Source organism: Vigna angularis, chromosome 5 (genome assembly GCF_016808095.1).
Source record: "Vigna angularis cultivar LongXiaoDou No.4 chromosome 5, ASM1680809v1, whole genome shotgun sequence".
NCBI lineage: Eukaryota > Viridiplantae > Streptophyta > Magnoliopsida > Fabales > Fabaceae > Vigna > Vigna angularis.
Window position 1 is genome coordinate 5,695,959 of NC_068974.1, and position 23,895 is coordinate 5,719,853.

At 35.0% G+C, this 23,895-nt stretch overlaps 1 protein-coding gene across 2 annotated transcripts; it reads right to left on the reverse strand.

Moving 5' to 3' along the window:
* Positions 1-5,073: 5,073 nt before the first annotated feature.
* LOC128196823 (uncharacterized) lies at positions 5,074-17,922 on the reverse strand. Of its 2 annotated transcripts, none has more exons than XM_052878604.1 (7): positions 17,417-17,922; positions 17,246-17,311; positions 13,721-13,769; positions 6,578-10,386; positions 6,021-6,299; positions 5,825-5,922; positions 5,074-5,739 (listed from the first exon to the last, which is right to left on the reverse strand). In XM_052878604.1, the coding sequence occupies exon 4, from the start codon at positions 10,152-10,154 to the stop codon at positions 8,544-8,546; it is 1,611 nt and encodes a 536-aa protein (XP_052734564.1). In that variant the 5' UTR covers positions 10,155-10,386; positions 13,721-13,769; positions 17,246-17,311; positions 17,417-17,922; the 3' UTR covers positions 5,074-5,739; positions 5,825-5,922; positions 6,021-6,299; positions 6,578-8,543. The 2 variants fall into 2 exon arrangements, with proteins under 2 accessions (XP_052734564.1, XP_052734563.1); XM_052878603.1 differs by having other exon boundaries at positions 6,021-6,505.
* Between the last annotated feature and the right edge of the window lie 5,973 nt (positions 17,923-23,895).

Genomic DNA, 23,895 nt, shown 5'->3' on the forward strand with positions numbered 1-23,895 from the left:
CTAATTGCCTGTCACATACACATTAATTAATTAGTTCATATGATATATATTTGTTAATGAGGAATTGAATAATATGAACTACACAAACCTGCCATTCCTCTGACATCCGACTCTCTTTAAAAAGCCGCCAAGTCTCCTCATCAATGAACTTATATGCACTACATGGACTTTTATGTTTAAGGTGTCCAAAGATGTATCTTGATGTCAACTTGCTTTTAAAGTTTCTGAAATTTTCTGCAACAGTTGACAAACACTTATTTCTAAGTGATGTGACATTTGGAATGTCAAATGTCATCTGAAAAAAACATAATAAAGTTGTATTAGTACAAAATTATCAATATAAACAAATTTTAATTCAAATGCTATTAACTAACTTACCAATATATCTTTCCAAATAATGTTCCGATCAACCTCGGACACATGATCAAAAGATGGAATGAGAATGCTAATCTTATCACGTGCCACTACTCCAAGGTATGATCGGAAGTCATCTGCATAGGGGCCAGTTGCCACACCCGTGGTGACATTCACATTCACCGGAGTTCTTTCACCACTATTTTTCCTGATCAATAGTTGTTTCATCCTAGTGGGTCCTCTAGTGATTTTGGTTGGGGGAGCCTCATCCCCTGAAGAATGTGGATGATCAGCCATATATCTGTCAAAATAAATAACAACATTAAATTTTATTTCAAGACTTATGTAATATCATATAAATTAACAAAACATGTAATAGTAATCATAGGAAATGTATAAAAGGAAAACTTATGTTATATTAATAAAATACTTATACAGAAATTGAAAATTCATACATAAAGATATGGATTCATCATATGTATATTCCCTCATCATGATCTGACCGAATTGCATGTAAATCATCGTCAACTAGAGATTGGTCATCCAAATTTGTTGTAGTTTGAAATGAATGGTTGTCAGCAATATAAATATTAATCAGATTGTCATCTAACTTTGTAGGATCGATGGCTTTACTACATATTGACGAGAACCATGAACACAACCTGTTTATGGTGTGCCTAACATTTTTGGGCAAATTGTATAAATTCCTCTACACCTCTCTCGTACTCAGCACTAATACGTGGTAAATTAATCCAATTTCGATCCATATTCCTAAATATTACATAAAAAGATAAGCTACTAAAAATCAAACTTGCAATTTCATACAAGAACTACAACACACATTACCAAAACTATAGCAAAAACCATACCATACATTACCAAAACTATAACAATTTCATGCATTATCAAAATTAAAGCAAAAATTATACCATACATTACCAAAATTATAGAAACTTCATACATTACCAAAACTATAGCATTATGCAAAAGCTAATGAAGAAATCACGTTAAGAATGCAAAAGGGCATAAATACCTGGAAGAGGAACGGCGAAAACGCTTGGTGCAAAGAAAACAAAATCGTAGTGGAGAGGGAATGACGAGTTTCAAACGATTTTGATTGGCTAAAACTGCTTCAAACGCGTCACAAATGAGAAAGGACCGAATAATTTCAAGTTTAAACGGTGCAGAAACGCGTACCTGAGATGATGGCTGTCGAAGGAGAAGAAAACGCGAACAGAGCAGCGCGAAGAAGACGATCACTGTTCCAAGTTTTGTTTTTTAACTCTGAACGGGGGAATCTACCGCGGTTCCCTACTTAACCGCGGTATAAAAGGGCTATATGCCGCGGTTTCACAAGCAACCGCGGCATATACTGATTAAATAAATAATCCTAAATGGCATTTTTGAAATTATTTTCAAACTATATGTCGCGGTTCAGCGGGCAACCGCGGCATATACCTCGAAATATTTCAAATACATATTAAATTAATTTCAGATAGGCGAATATGTCGCGGTTGCTCCTAGAACCGCGGCATATACCCCTGTAACGTGCTGAACACAACTGTCTGCCCAACTGCCTTATGGGAAATTTCAGTATATACCCCTGTAACTTCTGAAATTCTCTGACTGGCAGAGAAGTTGAGAAGTTACAGGGGTATATGCCGCGGTTCTCTGGACAACCGCGGCATATACCTCAGTAACGTTTGAAATTCTCTGACCCAGTCAGCACCTGCAATTAATTGGCAATTGTATATGCCGCGGTTCTCTGGACAACCGCGGCATATACCGCTGTTATTTAATTTTTTATTCACACGTGGCGTCAAAGGTAATGGTTGACTGGAGTATATGCTGCGGTTCTGATCCGAATCGCGGCATATGTGTTCAATTTATTTACAAAACTGCCACCGCGCACCATTATGCTGCGGTTTCCTTATAACCGTGGCATAATGTGCGCTGTAAAAACCCAATTTTTTACTAGTGACATTTCGTTTTTGTTCTTGTATTCCTCTATGAATATGTCTTTAGTATATTTGTCCAATTCTAGTGAGCGATTCTGTTTAGGTGAGAGCTTTGTCATTGATAGATAAAATCTAAATAAAAGTGTATCAACATATTTAATATTTATATTTTACTGTTAAGGTTCATAACAATAAAAAAATAGAAAACGCAATAAAAAAACTAAAATAAAACATTTTATTATTTACAGGAAGGTTCTATACATAGATATTCTTACAATTGGATATATGCATAAAGTTCTCTCTATATATATAGAATTTAAGAAACATAACAATTAAAAAAAACGTCAAGACAACTAGGTGTAAATGTTCAATACAAGTGTTAGACAATAACAGCGCACCAGATGATTTATCCAGGATCCTAAAAGTTTTAATAATTAAAAAATTATATAAATATGATGAAATATTTTGAATAAAAGAAGTAACGGTTTATTAGTTATAATTTAAATGATTTATTTTATTTTAAAATATTTTTAAAAAAAGATTTAATGAATAATTAATCAATTAGAAAAAGTATTACTAAATATTAATTGATATTTTTTAATATTATTATATTATTACAAATTAAAATATGAGATATTTTTATAAATCGTTATATATTATTGTTAGATAATAATAAGTGATAATAAAAAATTGTATTTTTCTTTTAGAGATGTTAGGCTTAAAAACATTCGGGAGAACAATGTTTAAGAAGAATTTTAATAGAAAGTGTGGCAAGTTAAGGTAAAAGGGAGAAAATTTTAAAGGTTGAGTTTTAAAAGAGAAAAAGGAAGAAGTGAAGAGTAAGAGGTAAGGGAGCTTACATTTTTGTTTTTTTTTGTTTTCTTTCTTGCCATCTTGTTTGTATGTGATGTATTATGTATTATTTTATAAGTCTAAATTGTGGAGTAGATTTTATTTAGTATGATTGTGATGACATGTAAATGAAAGTTTTGATGGTGACTTAGTAAAAGATAGACACTCTATCAGTCTCTAGTGGTTAGTGGGAGTACTCTATCAGTCTCTAGTGGTTAATGGGAGTACTCACTCCGCTCATAAGACTCCTAAAGAGTAATAGGGAGTGGTCTTCGCCCGTAAGACTCCTAGAGAGCAGTAGGAAGGGTAACTTTGCATAGTTGTATCGAAGGTGAACTTCGTCAAGGCTCGGGAGAAGAGTAATGGAAAGTAATACTTGTGATCTTCGCACCGGTTATTGGTAAGCTACATGCGAGAGTTACAAATATGCATCCTAATACTGAGGTTGTATTATTTGCAGTGATGCCATGATTTGTGTGGTTTTGTGAAACAATCATTGTAATTGTATGGCTTTATTAGACACGTGACTATGTAAGATCTAAGTGGGTTGTTATATTATGATTGATGTGTATGTTATTTATGATGTTTTAATGTGTTTATGTTTTAATGTCTTTATATAGGAGTAAATGATTGTATAAGTATTGAGGAAGATTCGCAACAATAGGGAGAGGGGTCAATATCGAGAGATGTTTGGAATAACTTTTTTAGTTTTATGTTTTCCTTTTCAATAAAGTTTTTTGTAAAATAAAAATAAATTATTTAGATTTTCAATAAAAAAGAAATGAAGTTTTATTTTAGTAAGCAAAAGATTAGGGTGTTACAAATACTACTAGACGTTTCTACTAGACAATCTCTTGTGGTCTTCATAAAATTATCATGATTTACAGTCAATTATCACAGTTCTTCACCTTAAACTCCGAATTATGAAAAATCTTTTGCATCACCTTCCTTTATCTTCAAACATAAACTTAATCCCTCTAGACACTGCTTGAATCTCAATTATGACAAAGACTTTGTACACACATTTGTGCAATTGAATCTTGATATTGGCAAGGTCATCTTCTTGTGAAAATAGGGAAAACACGTAAAAGGATGGTTGAATTGTGTTTTTAATTTCATTTAAGAGCTTGGATGATAGTTTTACTTCGCAAGTGATCAAGTAATGAAATTTTTGTCTTATGGAATGCAACACATGCAACTTTCGAAATTGACTTATTTACTTATTTAAAGCATATTGAATATGTATTCTCACAATAACTCTTCCTCCCAAATTAATGCAAATTATAATAAAGTGTAGTGCAAAGATATAGGAAAAGAAAGAAATACAAAGGGTATATTTCAAGCTTGAGCTAGCTAGTTCAATCAATGTGGAAGAAATTTCAAGGAATGTATTTCTTGAGATAACACTACAGAAAAGAAGGGCATTACCGAAGGCCAGAAGCCCTCGGAAACAGACCAAAACCGTCGGTAAAAGGTAATTACAGACGGCTTATCGACGGCCAAAGAGCCCTCGGTAAATCTCTTGTCGCTAACATTTACCGAGGGCTTCCGCCCTTCGGTAATTATCGAGGGCCAAAAGCCTTTGGTAATTACCGAGGGCCACAAGCCTTCGGTAATTTCCGAAGGGCAAAAGTCTTCGGTAATTTCCGAAGGGCAAAAGCCTTCGGTAATTACCGAAGGGTGGAAGCCTTCGGTAATAACCTAACGTGGGTAGTTACCGAAGGCCAAAAGCCTTCGGTAAGTTGGAGGCAGATCTAATGCACAATTGTATTTCTTATGAAACCAAACTGTTGACAACACAAACAGACCTGCATAACAGTTTTCAAGCACATACAAACTTGCATAATGTGCATCTCAATAATGCAATCATTAATCAAAATCCATAGAACATCCATTAATCCATAGAACATGTATTTATATTTAAAACATAAAACAATGTAACATAATGATGTTCTAACATCCAAATCATCCAATTGATCTAACATCCAAATGATGTAAACTCCAAATGTTGTAATATCCAAATGTTTCTATAACAACTAATAACAAAATGAAACTAATAATGTATATAGTTATCATCAGAATGATCTTCATCATCCTGCTCCTCTATAGATGGCTGGACTGGTGTGGGTTGGACTGATGAGGGTTGGACTGATGTGGGCTGCTGAGGCACAGCGGGTGACGAGGAGGGTCGTGGCTGGGTCAAAGGGATATTGAATTCATCCTGTGAAGTACCAGGAAACACTCTCATGACCAGGGCCTTAAAGTTTGTAAACTCTGCTCTCAAATCAATGATTTCCTGGTCACGTTGCTCCAGTGCCTGCGTGAGGCGGAGAACGACCTCATTAGGAGTAGTGGTGGAAGAAGAAGGTTGGTGCTTCAGAGTACCTCCTCTCGATGTTGTATAGTTTGCAGCAAGTTGTCCTGCACCGTACACTCGTCCCTTTTTCTTCCCACCAACGATGTCGATCCAGCACTGTGTCCGACGGATGTCATCTTCTGCATTACTGCCATCATCCGGTGTAGGAGCTGACTCATGTTCAGATCTAACCTGTGAAAGTCTCGTAGAAAACTCTTCCTGTTGAAACATTAAAAGCAATGTTAGGGAATGATAGAATAAAATAAATGAAAAATTAGTAATAGTCATAGTGTTATTTGCTTACATGAGTCTTCCGAGATCTTTCATCAACGAATTGATTAGTGCCCTTCCTTACATGAGTCTATGCAAAGACCTCATCAACATGGACCGCCCGTCCTAGAGCTTGTGCATGTAACATAATTTAGAATTAGAAGTGTACATATGAAATAGAAAATACATAACTTATATATGAAAGAAAAAGTTATGTAATGAAATTATACCATACGAATGGCATGCTCATGAATGGTTATCGACCCACCAGTATCCAGGGTGCCACCCTTTTCAGATGCTCTGTTCCTCTAGGCTTTGGCACACTTATTGCGAAACTCTACTGTATTCCAATGAGCCAGTAAAGAGTTCCAAATTTGTTCACCCAGCCAGTAAGGGCGCTCTCCTGCATTGCGGGCATCCCTAAACATCTCTGACAGCCGATGAGATGCTTTCATGTGGAAATTTCTGTGTATCTGTGTTTCATGTTCAGGTTTCCACTGCACCTTCATCTGTAACATTAAACAGAACAAACATTGATTAACGAACATACTAAAATAAGAGGGACAATTAGTTTAATGGATTGTTCATCTGAAAGCGCTCCCAGAATGGCTTTTTGTCGTCATCAGGTATTGCTCCCCAAGTAGGCCATGGACTTAAAAAGTGTTGCTTAATTGAACGTGTGATGGCCTGGGAAGCAACCCTAGATGGAATAAACCTGCATAATAAAAGTCATTTGAATTACAATAGGGTTTAAACATCATATGATATCAAGAGATTAAAATCTTACCCTTTACCATACGGCTCAATCCATGGTCGATCATGGAGGGGTGGGTCAAGACCTTCACCATCACCACTTGAATCTGGATCAGCAGATGGTGTGACAGTCTCAGAAGGCAGTATACAAGATGATGAAGGTATAGAAGTAGGGTCAGGGAGAGGAGTGGGGGTAATAACCATAGGGGGAGGAGTAGGGGTTATAGTCACAAGAGGAGGAAGAGGGTCTGCTGCAGGGGTAGTAGAAGGGTGTACTGCAGGGGTAGGATAAGGGTGTATTGCAGAGGTAGGAGTAGGGTCTACTGCAGGGGTAGGAGGCTGTATTGTAGGGGTAAGCAGTGGTAGGTAGTTTAGCAGGCACCCTAAGTACATACTTTGGTGCCTGTCGTTGCCTCTTTCTAGGCCTTGCTACCCCCTTTCCTTTATCAGGACGTTCTGAACCTTGTCCTGTCATTGCTACATTGAAATGGTTACAAATAAAGCGAAAAAATAGAAATGAATAAGGAAGGATCAATGGTTTTTAAAGTCAATGTATAAATAATTGAATACAACTTTTAAGATAGTATTTTAGATAACTCTATTCAAATGATAGTTCAATTTGCTACAATAGATGTCCAACATTCAATCGTCGTCATCATGATCTTCATCTTCATCTTCTTCTTCATCATCGTCATTATCATGATCATCATCTTCTTCTTCTTCTTCTTCCTCTTCTTCTTGTTCTTCATCACCTTGTATTGTTTCTTCTAATTCATCTCCATCACCATCAGGGTCGACCAATGCAGTTATACGTTCAACTTCAATAATTTCTTGTGGTTGTGACATTTGGTCAAGTTGGTAGGCAACATCTTCCTCAACCTCATTTGAGTCAATGCGACCTCTAGGCTTGGTTTGTATTGCTACGGCCCAACCACGCTTGTCAATATTACGGAATGGTGGATATGGCACATAATAAACCTGTCTGACATTAGTTGGTAGAATGAAAGGATCAAACGGTCCATATCTTAATCTCTGGTTAAGTTCGACAATATTAAAGCGTGGATCCACTCTAGTACCAGCTCTAGAAGGATCAAACCATTCACAATAAAAATGTACTACTCTATTTCGAGAAGTAGTGTTGTTGTACTCTAGCTCATATATTTTATGAATGATGCCGTAGAAACCATCATAACAACCCTCTGTTTGGCCCTTGACATACACACCACAATTTGATGTTTTCTTTCCTTTAGACCATTCATGTGTATGGAATTTGTAACCATTGGTGAAGTAAGTGTGTCATTCTTGGACACATCTCATTGGCCAATTCGAGAGATGTCTTAACTCTTGAACTGTGGGAGTTAATGCCTGATTAAAAACCTACAAAGGTACTAACAAAATTATAAAAGCAAGAGTCAAATTAACCTTGCTCTAAATGTAGGAAAAAGTACGGACTTGATTTCTAAACCAATGGGGAAACTCTGAGTGTATTCTAGCGGAAGTATTTCCTTCTACGACTTGCTCAGCCACAACAAATGAGCTGGTACAAATGAAATTCATTAGTGTATAACAATTGTACCGTTGGAAAGATAAGAGATAGATGATGACATACTCAAGGTACGGCTTTACTTCACTGCAATTGATTAAGACATGGACATGAGCAGAGTTGAATTCAGCATCAGTTAACCAATGAGTGAATTCTTTCCCTGCGTGACGGCCTGATTGTCGGAAAACTGATAATGCACATTCACGTAGTTCAACTTGCCATTGCATTTCATTTCTGACATGAGTGGGGGACAACATGAAGTTTTTGAAATAATGTGAACAAAAATACGTTGTCTCTTTGTGCAAGTAAGCTGCACAAATTGAACATTGGCACATCTGGACAAGTTAGAAGCATATCCATCTGGCATTCTAAGCTCCTTGATCCATCCACACACTATTCTTGCCTCGTCTTTTGACATGGTGTAATTTGCTTTTGGTTTAAATAACCGGCCATTACCTTACGCCTTCAACTCTAAGTCTTTTCGTCCACAATACAAAGGTAAATATTTTCTTGCTTTCTCATTATCTTTTGTCTTACCTATAACATTCATAACTGTGTTGAAGACATTGTCAAAGAAATTTTTTTCTGTGTGCATGACATCGAGGTTTTGTCTTAGCAAGTTGTCTTTCCAATAGGGAAGTTCCCAGAATATGCTTCTTTTAGTCCAATTATGCCATTCTCCAAACCCTTCTATCCTATTCTGACCAGATTCAGTGACTTTTGGATAGTCTTTCACTCTTCTCCAAACGTGTGATCCAGTCAACTTCGGCGAGGGCATATCCGTTTCAACTTGCCCTTTTCGAAATGCCTTTTTGTTTCTTCTAAAGGGGTGATCAATGGGCAAGAACCATCGATGGCTGTCAAACCAACTACTTTTCCGACCATAACTCAATTGGAATGACTTTGTATGTTCCATGCAATGTGGACAAGCTAATCGACCATGCGTGCTCCAACCAGATAACATGCCATACGCTGGGAAGTCATTAATAGTCCACATCAAGGCTGCCCTCATAAGGAAATTTTGCTTCCTTGAAACGTCATACGTCCAAACACCATTCCATAACTTCTTCAAATCATCAATCAACGGCTCCAAATAAACATCAATCAATGATTTGGGATTAGATGGACCTGGTATTATACACGATAAAAACATGTAAGGCTTTGTCATACACATCTCAGGTGGTAGATTGTATGGGGTAACTATCACGGGCCAGCATGAATATGGTGATGCAAACGCCTGAATGTACGGGGTAAACCCATCAGAGCATAGACCAAGTCTGACGTTACGTGGTTCACTAGCAAAGGATGGATGTTTACGATTGAAGTGCTTCCAAGCTTCACCATCAGAAGGATGACGCAAAAATCCTTCAGTTTTGTTACCATCATGCCATGTCATGTGTTCTGATGTTTGCATTGAAGTAAACATTCTTTGTGGAATTATAGGCAAGTAGAACATGGACTTTAAGGGAATTGGTTTTTTTTGCCTCCGTCCAGCATGCATCGTATGATATCGAGGTGAGCCACAAAACTTGCATTCAACCAACAATGCATCATTTTTTCCACTGTCATTGTCATAGAATAACATACATCCATTAACACAACAATCAATCTTCTTGACTTCCAATCCCAACTTTGAAACACATTTTTTGGCTTGGTAATAATTCTTCGGCATCAAATTGTTTGGTAGTGTCAAATCTAACATTAATTTTGTATAGAAGTCCACTGCTTGAATGGGAACGTTCCAATTAGATTTGCCAGCCATGAGTCTAATGCACACTGACAATTTTGACTCAGATGAACCTTCAAATACAGGTAGATTTGCCTCTGTAAGTAAATTGTAAAACCTCTGAGTCGTTTCATTTGGAGGCTCTTCATCATGACTATCGTCTGCTTCTTGTTCAGCATGGTGACGAAGAGCATTGTCGACCATCTCTTGCATATAGGCAAATTGATCTATCTCAGATGTATGTACAATAGTATTCGAACCTGATGCAAGCCGCTTTTCAGTTGCAGTGGAGGTCGAAGGAATTTCTTCACCATGAAATGTCCAAACCGTGTAATTAGGCATGAACCCTTTTTGGTATAGGTGAAGTTTGACGACTTCATCTTTCAAAATCCTTGTACATTCGCACTTGATGCATGGACATCGAATCCCTCCATCAAGAGCATAATATTGATATCGTCGGGCCGTCTCCACAAACTCTTCAACTCCAATAAAAAAAAGATTCCTTCAAACCTCTCCTTCCACTATAACAACGGTCGTACATCCATCCACGATGGTTGGGAAAATGGGCCATGTTCTGTGACAAGCCAAACAAATAAAAACTTAGCCAAACAGCAACACTCCATGTGACATAAGTAATAAACCTATTACTACTCAAGTCAAACATGGAGGGCAATTTGAACACTACTGTCACAGGCATACAATAAGGGCATGCAAAGACAAGTCCTCAGTATTGAAATGCCTTAGACATCCTAAGGGGCTATGTATTAAATTTGGGGGAGACAACTTATTATTACAAAAGTTCTCTAAGAACTTCCACATATTTTGTAGGTTCTAATTGTTTATACTACTTTTACCCTTCTCTTTCTATTGAGAATGTGTGTAGTACCATAGGATTTTAAATGACTACTTAACTTAAAAATAAAGTTGTAGCCTAATAAATGAACATACCATATATAGGAACATAGAATATATACATCAACATACAATATATACACTTTTGAGAACCTAAATACTCAAACTTTGAGTTTTGGGTTATTCTTTGCATTTCACTACTTTCCTAACTTGATTTCAATACTTTAGACTTGTTAGGATGTTTACATTACTTAAAAGTAGTGTAGTTTAGGTAAATTGGTCTTGTTGTCACCTTTTATGTACACTTTTTAGAACCTAAATACTCAAACTTTGAGTTTTGGGTTATTCTTTGCATTTCACTACTTTCCTAACTTGATTTCAATACTTTAGACTTGTTAGGATGTTTACATTACTTAAAAGTAGTGTAGTTTAGGTAAATTGATCTTGTTGTCACCTATTTAGTACACTTATTATGTTTTAAGTAGTGTACTTTTAGGTTCTCAATAGTGAAATCTTGTATTTCTTTGTATTTTCGAATTGTGCCCTCATTTTTATCTTTCTTTTATGTTTTAAAACTTGTGTAGATAGTTTATTAACTATTTTGGTAAGTACTTTAATACGCTATGCATTATGACCACTTTTAGCCTATTCTAGTAACTAGTTTTAGGTTCTAGGATGTCATATTTTGAGTTCTAGGTTGTTTTTGTAGTGTGAGTTTCTAATTAGCTAGGTTTTACCATTCTAAACTTGTTAGAACAATTTCTTTGAAGTTTCTTAGGCTAGTTTAGTGCAGTTTGCAAATTTTGACCATTCTAGTACATTTTTAGTACTTATTTTGAGGTTTTAGTAGTGGTTTACTCAAACAAGTTTAATTATCATAACTAACCACTTCAGCAACTTAGTTTGATGAATGGAAACATGTTCAAATGGAATTTTTGCTCAATTTTAAACTTAGTGCAGTTTTTTATGGTTTACTCTTACTACTTTAAGTGCTTTAATTTTAACGTCCATAGTCAGATTTTGTTTTCTTAGTCATTTGTAGTGGTTAGTTAAGTTTTTATTAGTATTTTAGCATTGTGAACTTGTCTACATACTTACATTCCAGTTTTTACTTGGTTCAGATAGCATTTTTTGGGTTTGTTTGGGTGAATTTCGCAAGTCTGGTTGTTTGTACTGGTTATATTAGTTTTGACATTCTTTTACCATTTACAAGTTGTTTACATTCTTTTAATTGTGTAACATTTGTATTCATCTACAACCAACATATTCAGCCCACTAAAACATCCACCAAAACATGCTTAAACAATACAAAATAAAGTGTATACACCTTCCATTCATCACGCATCATGATCAAACTTAAAATGAAACATATGGTCAACCAAGGTTCACAAAAACTAGCAATCATATTCAATCAAGTGCATTTAAAGTATACAAATATCAGAAGGGGGTATGTTAAAGTGAACCTTGGGTGATAGATTTTCCAAGCAGTGACAGTGGTTGAAATCAGATTTCAAGCAACTCAAATAGTCAATTTTCAATTTTGTAATTATTAGGAGTTGCTATCACTTCTAAAATATGTAAAATCATCAAACAAACTTGTCTTAAGAAATGTGCTCTGAAATTGAAGCTTGATATTGCACCAGCATTGAATAAGCATTCAGATTTCAGATTCCAGCTTTGCACTGTGCTGTTTGAGTTGTGTGTGACTCTAATTCGAGTTTAACTCCACCTAGTTGTTGTTTTCCAGCTTGGTCTTGTGTAGTTACACATTCTACAGTAACTTTTAACATTGCCTAGTCCATTCAATCTTTTAAACTCAGTTTTGGTGGTGTGATGGAGTGATTTTACCACATTTTTTTGCCATAACAAAGTCATATTTCGAATGCTAGAAGTTTCTATGTTGTGTGACAGTTTGAGCAAGTCTAAAATGATGTTTAAAAGTTGCTAGCAGAGTTCAATTAGTGATATAATGGTCTGAGTGCATAATAGTATACTAAACCATCAATTTTGAGTCAAAATTGGGAAGTGGCAAGGTGTTTTTGAGTAACAGTTTGGATTTTAGCCAATTCAAAGTTATAACAAGTTTAACATCACTAAATCAAGTTGCTGGAGTGATTAGTTTTGACCTACAGCCACTGCTATGACATTTCCTGTCTTAAACCACCAAATTTTGACTCATTTTTTTTGGAAAAAATGAACCAGACAGCACTTGTGTAGATAGTGGTAGCATCTTGAGGGGTGGAAACTTGTATAGCTCTTGATCTAAGTGCCTATACAACAACGAAAATTAGCTTCCTGAAACACCATTCTGCAGTGAGAAAAAGAGTGAAAATTTGGCAACTCCACTAGCCAAATTTTGAGACACAAGCCAAATAGCTGTGGGATTGTAAGATTGAGTGTCTATCCTCTAAAAGAAACTTGGTAGAGCACCCTAAGAAAGTTTAGAAGTGAGATTTGAATAACCTTGGCCGAGAGAAACAAGCAATCACTACATGACACATCTAAATTGTAGTTTTAAAATAAAAAAGTGAGAGATTTTGATGTTATAGAAAGATAGAGAGTTTGTAAACTCTTGCATAGATATCGGATGAACAAGTGGTTGAAATGTGTGAGACCCTAGGTGCATGTTGGAGGGACATGGTCCTGGCCTATGATTTTTGGGTGGAAGTTAAATGAGAAAGGAAGGAGCATGGTGGGGGGGGGCATGGTCCTGGCAGGAGCAGAATGAAGAAAGAAATAAAAGGGAAAGATGAGAAGAAGTGTACAATACACATTCTTATTGTTGTTGGCAACCCTAAAGCATGTACTTTATCTCCTTTTTCATTAGGTTTGTTATCAATTGTTATAGTTTTTGAAATTAGAGAACACAAAAGTGTCTTCAATTTAGGCTTTTACACAGATCAATCAGCAACAAACTAAAATAAAGCATGTACATAAGTTTCCATGCTCAATTTGCAGAATTTAATTCTCATGAAGGCTATAATAAGCAAACAGACAATTCATACATGCTCAAATTGCTCAAACTGTGAAATTTATAAAACAAATTCAATACTCACCTCTTTAGTAGACTTTTCTAGGTGGGCTATAGGTTTGATAACTTTGTATCTGCAAGGAAATAAAATTGCAAGATGTTCAGCCATGGTTCATCATGCCAAACAGAAGAAATGTCAAAATTACACAATAACAACTCTAGATCAAAACTAACTACTTTAGCAACTTTGTTTGATGAATTGAAACATGTTAAAACTCAAATTTAACTCAAAACCAAACTGCTACTCAAAATCACCTTTCTGCTTCCCAAAATTGACTCATAATTAGTGGTTTTGGAAGTGATTTTGTGCCTAAGCTATTCTGACACTTTGGTAATCATTTCAACAATTTTAATTCATCAAAATACACTCGTTTGAACTCTAATTAGGCACAAAATAGATCAACAACTCAGATTCAATTTCCAAGTTCCAAAAATGCCTTAAATAGGATGGTTTGACATATTCAATTGCATACAGGTGATTCTAACTTTATATGAATGGTTCTAACAGCTTTAATACATCAATTTGGACTTGTTTAAACTTCCAAACACCAGAGAATCACAACAGAACGAAAAATGAAAAGTAATCACCCTTTTAGTACACTTTTTTAGGTTCTAGGTACTCAAACTATGAGTTTTAGGTAGTTGTTTGCTTTTTAGTAGTTTCCTAGCTTCATTTGACTATTTTAGACTTGTTAGGATAGTAACATTAGTTATTGTTAGTCTACTTTAGGTGAATTGCCACTTTCTCAGCCTTTTACTTGACTTTTTAAGGTTTCAAGTACCCAAACTGTGAGATTTAGCTACTTCATATAATTTGACATGTTTCTTAACTTCATTTAACAACTTTAAACTTGTTAGGATTAGTAGAACACACAGTGTTATGCTAATTTAGGTGATTTCCCAATTTCTCACCTATTTAGTACACTTTTGTAGGTTTTAAGTAGTCCAATTTTGAGTTTTAGGTACACTACCAATTTCACTTCTTTCTTACCTTCATTTAACTAGTTTAAACTTGTTAGAATATGAAGATTACACATTCTAAGGTTACTTTAGGTGAATTTCTAATTTATCACCTATTTAGTACACTTTTTTTATGTTTTAAGTGCCAAATTTAGAGATGTGAGTAGTGATTTTTAGAAGTTGTCTTAGGAATCAAAACTTCACTCAATTTTTTGTCATTTCTAGTCCATTAGAACTGGTGTAGATAATTTTAGGTCTCTAAAACAGAATGCACATTTGCATCCTAATCTATTTCACCCTATTCTAGTGTAACTTTAGGTGCTCAATAGTCAAATTTGATTTTCATCTTATTTTCGATTTGTGACTTCATTTTTATCTATTTTTTTATGTTTTAAAAGTTTTCTAGATAGTTATTTGACAGTTTCAATTAGTACTTTAATAAAATTTTCATTCTTAGCACTTTTACCCTATTATACTTACTACTTTAGGTTCTAGGTTGTCATAATTTTAGTTTTAGGTACTTTTTGTAGTGTGAGTTTTTTATTACCTAAGTGTTACCCTTCTAAACTTTTTAGGATATTTTCTTTCTAGTTTAGGCTACTTTAGTGCACTTTGCAAATTTTTAGCATTCTAGTTACAATTTTAGAGGTTTAAGTAGTGATTTTTAAAACTTGTCTTAGGAATAACTTCTTCACTCAATTATTTTTCATTTCTATTCCATTACAACTTTTGTAGATAGTTTTACGTCTCTACAACAGAATGAACATTTTCAGTGTTAGAATTTCACCCTATTCTAGTATAATTTTAGGTGCTCAATAGTTAAATTTTTATTTTGTTCTTATTTTCGAATTGTGACTTCATTTTAATCTCTTTTATGTTTTAAAAGTTGTCTACATAGTTATTTTACAGTTTCAATTGGTACTTTAATACAGTTTTCATTCTTACCACTTTTACCCTATTATTGTTACTAGTTTAGCTTCTGGGTTGTCTTATTTATTGTACATTATCCAGAGACATGCTTTTATTTTGACATTATTTAGAGACATGCTTTTATTTTGACTCTATCTTCTTAGAAATGCATCTCTATATCACTTCTTCCTCACTTCTCATTACAATCATCTCCTAAATATAGCTAACTTATGAGCATATTCTATGCTTCTATCACCCAAGTACAAAACCCAATGAGAAAATAAATGCTTCTCCATACACAGATGTCAAGACAACAATTGGTTTGGACAAGAAGTAACATGTGTAGTGTTTGGAGAATATAACGAACAAAAAATTTAAGGCAAAAGTGTATAGAGAAGCATGCAAGAGAGAGTGAAAGCAACCTCTAATGCCAGAGGTAGAAATAGATAAAATGCAACAATTACTCCAAAATAAGGCCATAAGGGCCCATGCATAAAGTAAGATGTAGCCAATGTACACAGAAACCACTTTCAGCACCTAATTCAAATGCACCAAATTCTTACACAAGTTCAAATGCACCAAATTCTTACACAAGTTCAAATGCACCAAATTCAGAAATTAAAAAATGCAGCACTGAAACAACAACTTGTCTATGAAAAATGCCACCCCTTTGGTGGTTTAAAGAGTGAAAAAGCATAGGCAGCTAAAACTCGTAGTTTCTTTGCATCATTAGGTTGAAATCACTAAAACTAACTTGTTTGCAGAACAAATGGATGCAGAAATGTAATATTCCAGAATTTGACTTAGCCAACCCCTATATTTCTCAAATTAAGCAACTCCACCATCCAAAATTTTACTCAAAGATTCAAATAGCTTCTGAAGAGCTAACTGGACTCAGGAACAACAATTAAAACATCAACAAGACACTAGAAGATTAATGTAAGATGTTCAACAATGATCTATATGCCAAACCAGATTTAAAACAATAGTTTCAAATGTTGTTCTAGCTATTTGAGATCAAACACAACAACTATTTTGATGTGCTAGGATCATAGTGGACCATTCAAGATCAAAGGAAAGTGGTATTGGACAATCAAGGCAATGTGCAAAACATCAATCAACCATCTAATTGCACTCTAATTGACCATTCTAGCCTCATGAAGAACAAAACACCACAGAATAAGTGTTGTCGTATTACAATTCTAGTCTACCAGCTCCCATAACCTAATTAAACCTTTAAGTTCACTTTAGACCCAACCAATCATTATAACCCAACAGAGCATACTCTAATTTTTCAGTATGTTAAAGAGTACGAAAGGGTTATAGGGCATAAGCTATGGTGTGTAGGACTTATGTCCTTGGCAGGCTAAACCATCCAGATCTTGACCAATTAATAGAATTAGTGTGAGGATTGGAATGAATGAAAGGGGCATTCATTTTGGTAATTAGATGTCCATATGGAACAGAGCAATTGGAGAAGTGGTTGTTGAAAGATGGGTTTCAAGAGATGGTGAAAGGGACAGGGATTCTAATAAAGAGTTGGGGGCCACAAGTGTTGATATATGCACAAGTTTAGGAACTCAAATCTATTGTGCACTTAGGACAACAACATCACACTCAACCAAATACAGTGGCAAGAGTTCATACAATAAAGACATCTCCTTAAACATAAATGATGTACCTGGAAATGATGAAATCTTGGACACTTCACTTCAACTGCAGCCCTTCAACAACTGTGCCTCAGCCCCTAATCGAAACCACAAAACCAGAATACACATTACCACTGAACAACAACTTCAATGCAATGCAATGATATTCAAAACAAAAATGTGTCAACACAGTTTGAACCTACCTCCTCACGCAACGACAACGGTCTCGTCACGCACCCCTTCGATTGGTGTCGTCGCGATAGTCCAAACCCTACTCAGGCCGCCATAGCACCCCCCTCAAGCTGCCACACCACCATCACGAAACTCCTTCCAGCGACAATGTAAACCCTCACCTCACCAACCAACTTCCTTAGGGTCAATTTCCTTCCACGATACACGAATGAGCACACCACGATTGAGGAGTGGATGAAATCACAAAAGGGAGAATGTCGTAATGGCTAGGGGGAAGTGCAAAAAAATGGCCACCGTTGACCGAGAGAGGGAGATTAGGGTCGAGAGAGGTTTTTGGGGGAAGATGGTTTCACAGAGACTGAATTTGCGAGTGGGAGAGCGAAATCTCAAATTCTAATTTCACTAAAATGCGGGAATGGGAGAATGGCGTATTCCTTCGGTACTGTCACTGCCCCATTGCCGAAGGGCAAAAGCCTTCGGTAATCAACCACTTAAATGACCGTCGATAAATCCTTCGGTAAACGAAATTTATCAAAGGACAAAGGTCGTCGGTATTATTCCTTCGGAAATAAACATATTTCTTGTAGTGTAAGTTCATCCAACTCTTAAGGAAATGTCTAGAAGAAATTAACTATCCTAGGGAAGTCAAGAATAAGTTTGGGATGAAAAATTGGCATCAATTCAATATTCATCCGAAGTTGAAAATTTTCTTTTTGTAGTAATGGTGCAGGGAAAGGAATATGAGGGAAATTCAAAGTTGATTCCTTAGTAAAGTGTTATGAAATTGGTAGAATTAATGAACCTTGTTTCTCAACACCAAGAGAGGGGTGAATTGGTGTTTTATAAAAACGTGCACTTTATAAATCTTTTTCGCAAATATGAATGAACTTGAAATCTTTCTTGTGTAGTAAGCAAATATGTATCCAATGAAACTGGAAATGTAAAGAGATAAGGAGAGACAATCAAACACAATTTTTATCCTAGTTCGACCTCAATGCCTACATCCAGTCACTGATAACACTCTAGATTTACATATTTTTCTTTGTTAAAAATCATTTCTTAGATTTCTTTAGTTTTTAATTTCTTTGAATTAGGCTAGTTTTATGTTTTTCTCTTAATTCTTTAGTTTTATAAAATTTTAGTTAAAAATAGGTTTTTAGATGTAATTTTTAGTTTTTGTTAATTAGTAGGAAAATAATAATTTTTTAGAAAATCTTTAATAAAAATCTTTCTTTTTAATTGTTAGATTTTCTTTTATTTTCTTTAATTTGGTATTAATTTTTTTTCTTTGATGCAAATATGAAAAAGAGTGGGCTGCTGCCACTACATTGGGCTGTTGAAATTGGACAGATTTAATTAGGCTGATGTCAACATTGGACCTCTGATTGCAACTCTGGTGGGCCGCTGTTTTGGGCCACTGTTTTAACATTAAGCTGCTGCAAGTGAAATTGAAGGCAACGCTGGCCTGCTACAATGGTGCTGCAATTGGAAGACTGCTGCTGATTGGATAATTGGGCTGCCAATGCTGGTATGGGCTTAAGTGAAACGGTGAGTTTCAATGGAGGCAGCTTTTGGGGGTCATTGCAGAGCAGCTCATTTGAGAAAATAACATTCTCTCAAGCACATTCAGTTAGAAGAGAGTAGAACCTTCGAGCTAGGGCAGAAGAAGAAGCTTGCGACTCTGACCGGACCTGACCGAAGAAGGTGATCGGAGGGCTGTGGAGCGAAATGAAGGCTAGCCGTCTGATCAGAGAGCTTGAAGCGTCACAGCAAGGTTCCCCTCTCCTATTTTCTTTTTCCCCTTTCTCTTTTCGTTCTCCAACCCTATATAAAGGGGTTTTTCTGCATGTAAATAGACCTCTGGGAACACTATATACACTTTACACTTCCAGACTCTGCAATTTTACATTTCGTCTTTAGTTTAGGGCTTTTACGCTTTCGTAGGAGTAGAGTTCTTGGTTGTTGGATTTCGCCGATAAGCTTGCGAGAGTGACAGACCGTGAGTGCATTGTTGAATCCGGTAGTGTGTAATTTTCTTTCTCATGTTAATAAAATGCAATTTCGTGCTTCTTTCTCATTTCTTGTTTGCGTTTTGATTTTGTTCACTGCTTTTGATTTCTGTGCTTATTATGTTTGAGAAATTGAATTGGACTCTGATTCTCTGCATCTTTGCCATTCCTTTTGGAATCAAATGACTCCGTAGTGAGCATTCTTTATCGAGATGTCGTCTCGAGCCAGAGATGAGTCCAATGCATAAAAATTGATTCAAATTGTGTTTCTTGAATTTGTTTGTGAATTTTAGATTGATGAATAGGCTAATGAACCTTGATTGGAAAAATGAGTGGAAAGAGTCAATTTAAAGTTCTGAAATATGAACTAGAATACCCTGGATTGGGATTCACATTATCATGATGTCTTCTTGAGAACTCTAAGCACTCTTTTATTCATATCAATGTACATTCACCTATGAAATCAATTCTGTCTTTGCTTTTGATAGTGATAGTTGAAGTTCAGTTTGAGTTTTGATGTTCTAGTTGTTTACTTTGAGTATTTTAGAATTTATGATCTGCTTTACTTCTGTTTCAGCCTTTACATTCTTGTTGATATGATGCTTTTCAATCTTGAGTTTTAAGTTCTTTTCAGTTTGGTTTTATTTCTGATTTTGTTCCAGTTTTAGTATATAGGTTTTGTTTTGGATATAAATAGGTTTAATCTCTTCATTACTTTATCTTAGGTTTTATTTCTTTATTTTCTTCCTTCTTTTATTTTAAAACAGATTATAGTTTCGCTTTTCTTAATTTTTTTTTAATTTCTTTTCCCCACCTTGCATTAGTAGTTAATAATTAGGTAGTAAATATACAAGACTAAACTCTACATTCTGAAGCTTAATCATAGTTGAGTCATTGGATTGATCCTTGGTTATCCCTCTACTACATTAGTGGGGAAACTGAGTTTGTTGGCTTTGATGCGACTAAAAGCGAGTTTAACAGTCACCCTCCCAATCAACCTTAGATTGGAGAGTATTTCACTATAATGATCAGAGTATTACAGCCAAGGCTTTATAGAGAACACTCAAATGTAAACATCTTACAAACTCTCAATCAAATATAGAACATAATACACCTGCAAACACAGAACCCCTTGTCCCTGTTGCAGAAACCCTTTGAGAATCCCCTCTCAAAGTCAAGAGCTTCTCACTCTTCTTCCTGACGCACACGTCTAGGGAAACAACAAATCAAAGATTGCAAAATCTTCTCGTGATCAAAACAGATAAACTTGTAGTCGTGCTAAAATGATCAGCCAATACAGTCCAGTCAATTTGCCTCTCAAGAATTCCTCAAGATTCTTCAAATTCTTCGTGTTCTTGAGTCGTGGAGCATTTGTTCAACCTGTAACACTTTTCTCACAAAGAATATTAGATATTACAATTTACAATTGATCAACAATTGTTACAGAAATTCAAGCAATGCGTCAATATATAGTTTTTATCAGTTCTGACGCAAAATAATATATTACTATACTTATGTAATCGGTTACATTAAACAGATGTAACAGGATTACAACAAACTCAGCTCTTAATTAAATGCTCACTAATGTAATCGATTTGCATTAAATGTTAGTCAAACATATTTAAAAATGTGACCGTTAAAGTATTTTGACTAAGCTGAAAAACAGTTTTCAAAACTTAACAGACTTAATTGAATACACAATACATGTAATCGATTAATTTAACACTTAAAAGAATTTTGAAAACTTTTTCTTCTCAAAAACTTATCACAGCACATTTGAAAATGATATATGCAAACACACTAGTTTTAATCGATTCAAAAACTAATGTAATTGATTCAAACTAATTGTTTTGCCATAGTTCAAAACATAAGTTGTCTGATGACCTTAATTGATTACTACAACACTGTAATCGATTATGTCATGCAGATATGCTTTTGTGCATGTGGTTTTCTTTATACAGAAACATATAGTGTGCATACACAAATATAATCACATCATAATCACCATAGTATACACAGTATGTCCAACATATGCATTTATCACAATATATGCATTTATCACAGTAAGCATGTACATATTCACATATGTATAACACAACACAGAAACACTTTTCTGTTGTGACATGAAAACATTCATGTGTTGTTGCTATTAATGTGTTGTCATCATCAAAAACAACATAACAGGGATTGGGTTCAGATATCACATTGCGCCCCCTATCAACAGAAATGAATCAAGTGACACTTGTCCACTTATATTTTACTCACTTATGCACTTGTGCAAAATGTGGAAGTTATGTGTCTCTCTCCCATGTTTGACTAACCTAGGGTTTCTATAAGGCTTGATGGTGCCCATTTGAAATCCTAGATAGGTAGCCTTACCCTAATATACTATTTGCTCAAATACAAACCCAAATATCCCAGTTTACTTGGTCCAAATACAAATTCAAACATAATAGACTACTTAGCCCATTTACAAGCCTATTTATTATTACTTTGTACAAATGATTACGCACTAGGGTTGGCTCATGTTGAGAGTAGCTTAAGCCTACTGAGATCAATGAAAACCAAATGTATTCTTCGAGTAATTCCTTAATTGTTGGTCCCTTGGTCTAGGGTCTTCCATCATGCCCTCCGTCTTTATAATGACTTGTCTTAAAATCTATAAGGTCTACTGTTGAGTTCAGATACAATCAATTTACCAACAAGCATACTAGGTAAATGTAGTACAATAAGTATTGTATCCATACAGATTTGGAAGAATACACAATGTTTAGAACGTGTTTGATTTTGAATAAAATAGTGTTTGATTTTGAATAAAATAATGTTTGATTTGGAATAAAATAGTGTTTGATTTTGAATAAAACAGTGTTTGGTTGGAGTAAAATGAAGTAAAGCATATTTAAAATGAAAATGTTGATTTCAATATAATAAAGACGTGTTGAGATCAAATTTCACTCAAATTACACATTTATAATCAACTTCATCATTTATTCCACCTACAAAAGTTAAAAGACCATAAATATTAATGGTGGGTTTCACTCCATAATCATCATGCAGATCTAACCTATATACATTGTCTTTGAATCTTTTGAAGACTTTGATAGGGTCGTCATCCATGGGTTGAGTTTGGGCTTCCTTTGAGTGGGAAATTTGTCTTTACGCAAGTGAAGCAAACTCAATCCTCTTCCTTAAAGATAATTGACTTTTTTCCCATGGTTGTTTTGCTTTTCTCTCATTTTGTTATTGTATTTGAATTTTTACCATTTCATACAACTTTCTCAAAAAATCAACCTTGGATACCTCTCTTTATCAAAACTATATATAGCTTCAAAAGGAAAAGATCCTAATAGTCTTGTTAACTACCTATTACAAACAAACTTAATGTAGGGAGGACATTCATCCTAAGATTTTCAATCACCTCCTAACATGTTCTTCTTCTCCAACTCCACCAACCTTATCACTATTGTATCCTAACCTCAAATGCCACAAGTTCACCAAATCCTAAGTCATCCCAATAGCCATAGACATATGCACAATCACTATTGTATCGTCTAAGATATAAAGATCGTTGTTTTCTTCACCTTAGCAATTGTAGAGTCTCCTCTAAGAATCTTTATCATTCCTTATTGAATCTTGGTTTTTGAACCAATATGAACAAACATATTGATTGATAAAATATTCACATTTAGCTCTAGAATATGTTAAGACAAGATCTTCTAAAGAGAATAGACTGTCTAGCATCTCGAGTTTTAAAGTTTAATACAAAGAATATTTAGTGAAATATCATTTAGAAGAGTATAACGTTTACACAATATGGACATCAAAACATTCTATTAAACGCTTATAAGACAAATCATGGCGTGTCAAGTATAAAAGAGTAAACAACATTTGACAAAAGCGCGTTTAGAACGATATATATCTTATCAATTGTCACTAGTTGAATTATTATATGAAACATGCTTCAACCCTCTATCAACGAATATATCATTAAATGCATGTACATATTGTACCTTGTCTACTCTGTTTTTTCTCCCTTTATCTATGCAGATATTGACAATACCAAAATATACTCAAAAGCACTGCATAAAGATAAAAAAGACATTGTGAGATAAGAAGACATTCTTGGAATATTTCCTAAATCTTTATGTCCTACCATAGTTGTACAAGCTCTTGTTGCAAATAAATGTTGTTCTTCCCAAGGTGTAGAAAAGTATATATCTTCGTACAAGAAGCTACATACTCTCAACAAAGTCAACAATCTCTGAGTAACCGTCATCTTTTGCAGAAAATTATAAAAGGATGACTAGCACAAGAGAATAGAGAAACTTCTCTTGATATATTATCACCTTTTCTTTGAGTAATAATTTTCTCCTTAGCGACTTCCCTTGGTACCTTAGCACATTGAGACAAAATTATGATGCTCCTAGTAAAATGTTCGCTTCACCCTTCTTGATTCTTCACAATCCGAAGTCATTTTGTCT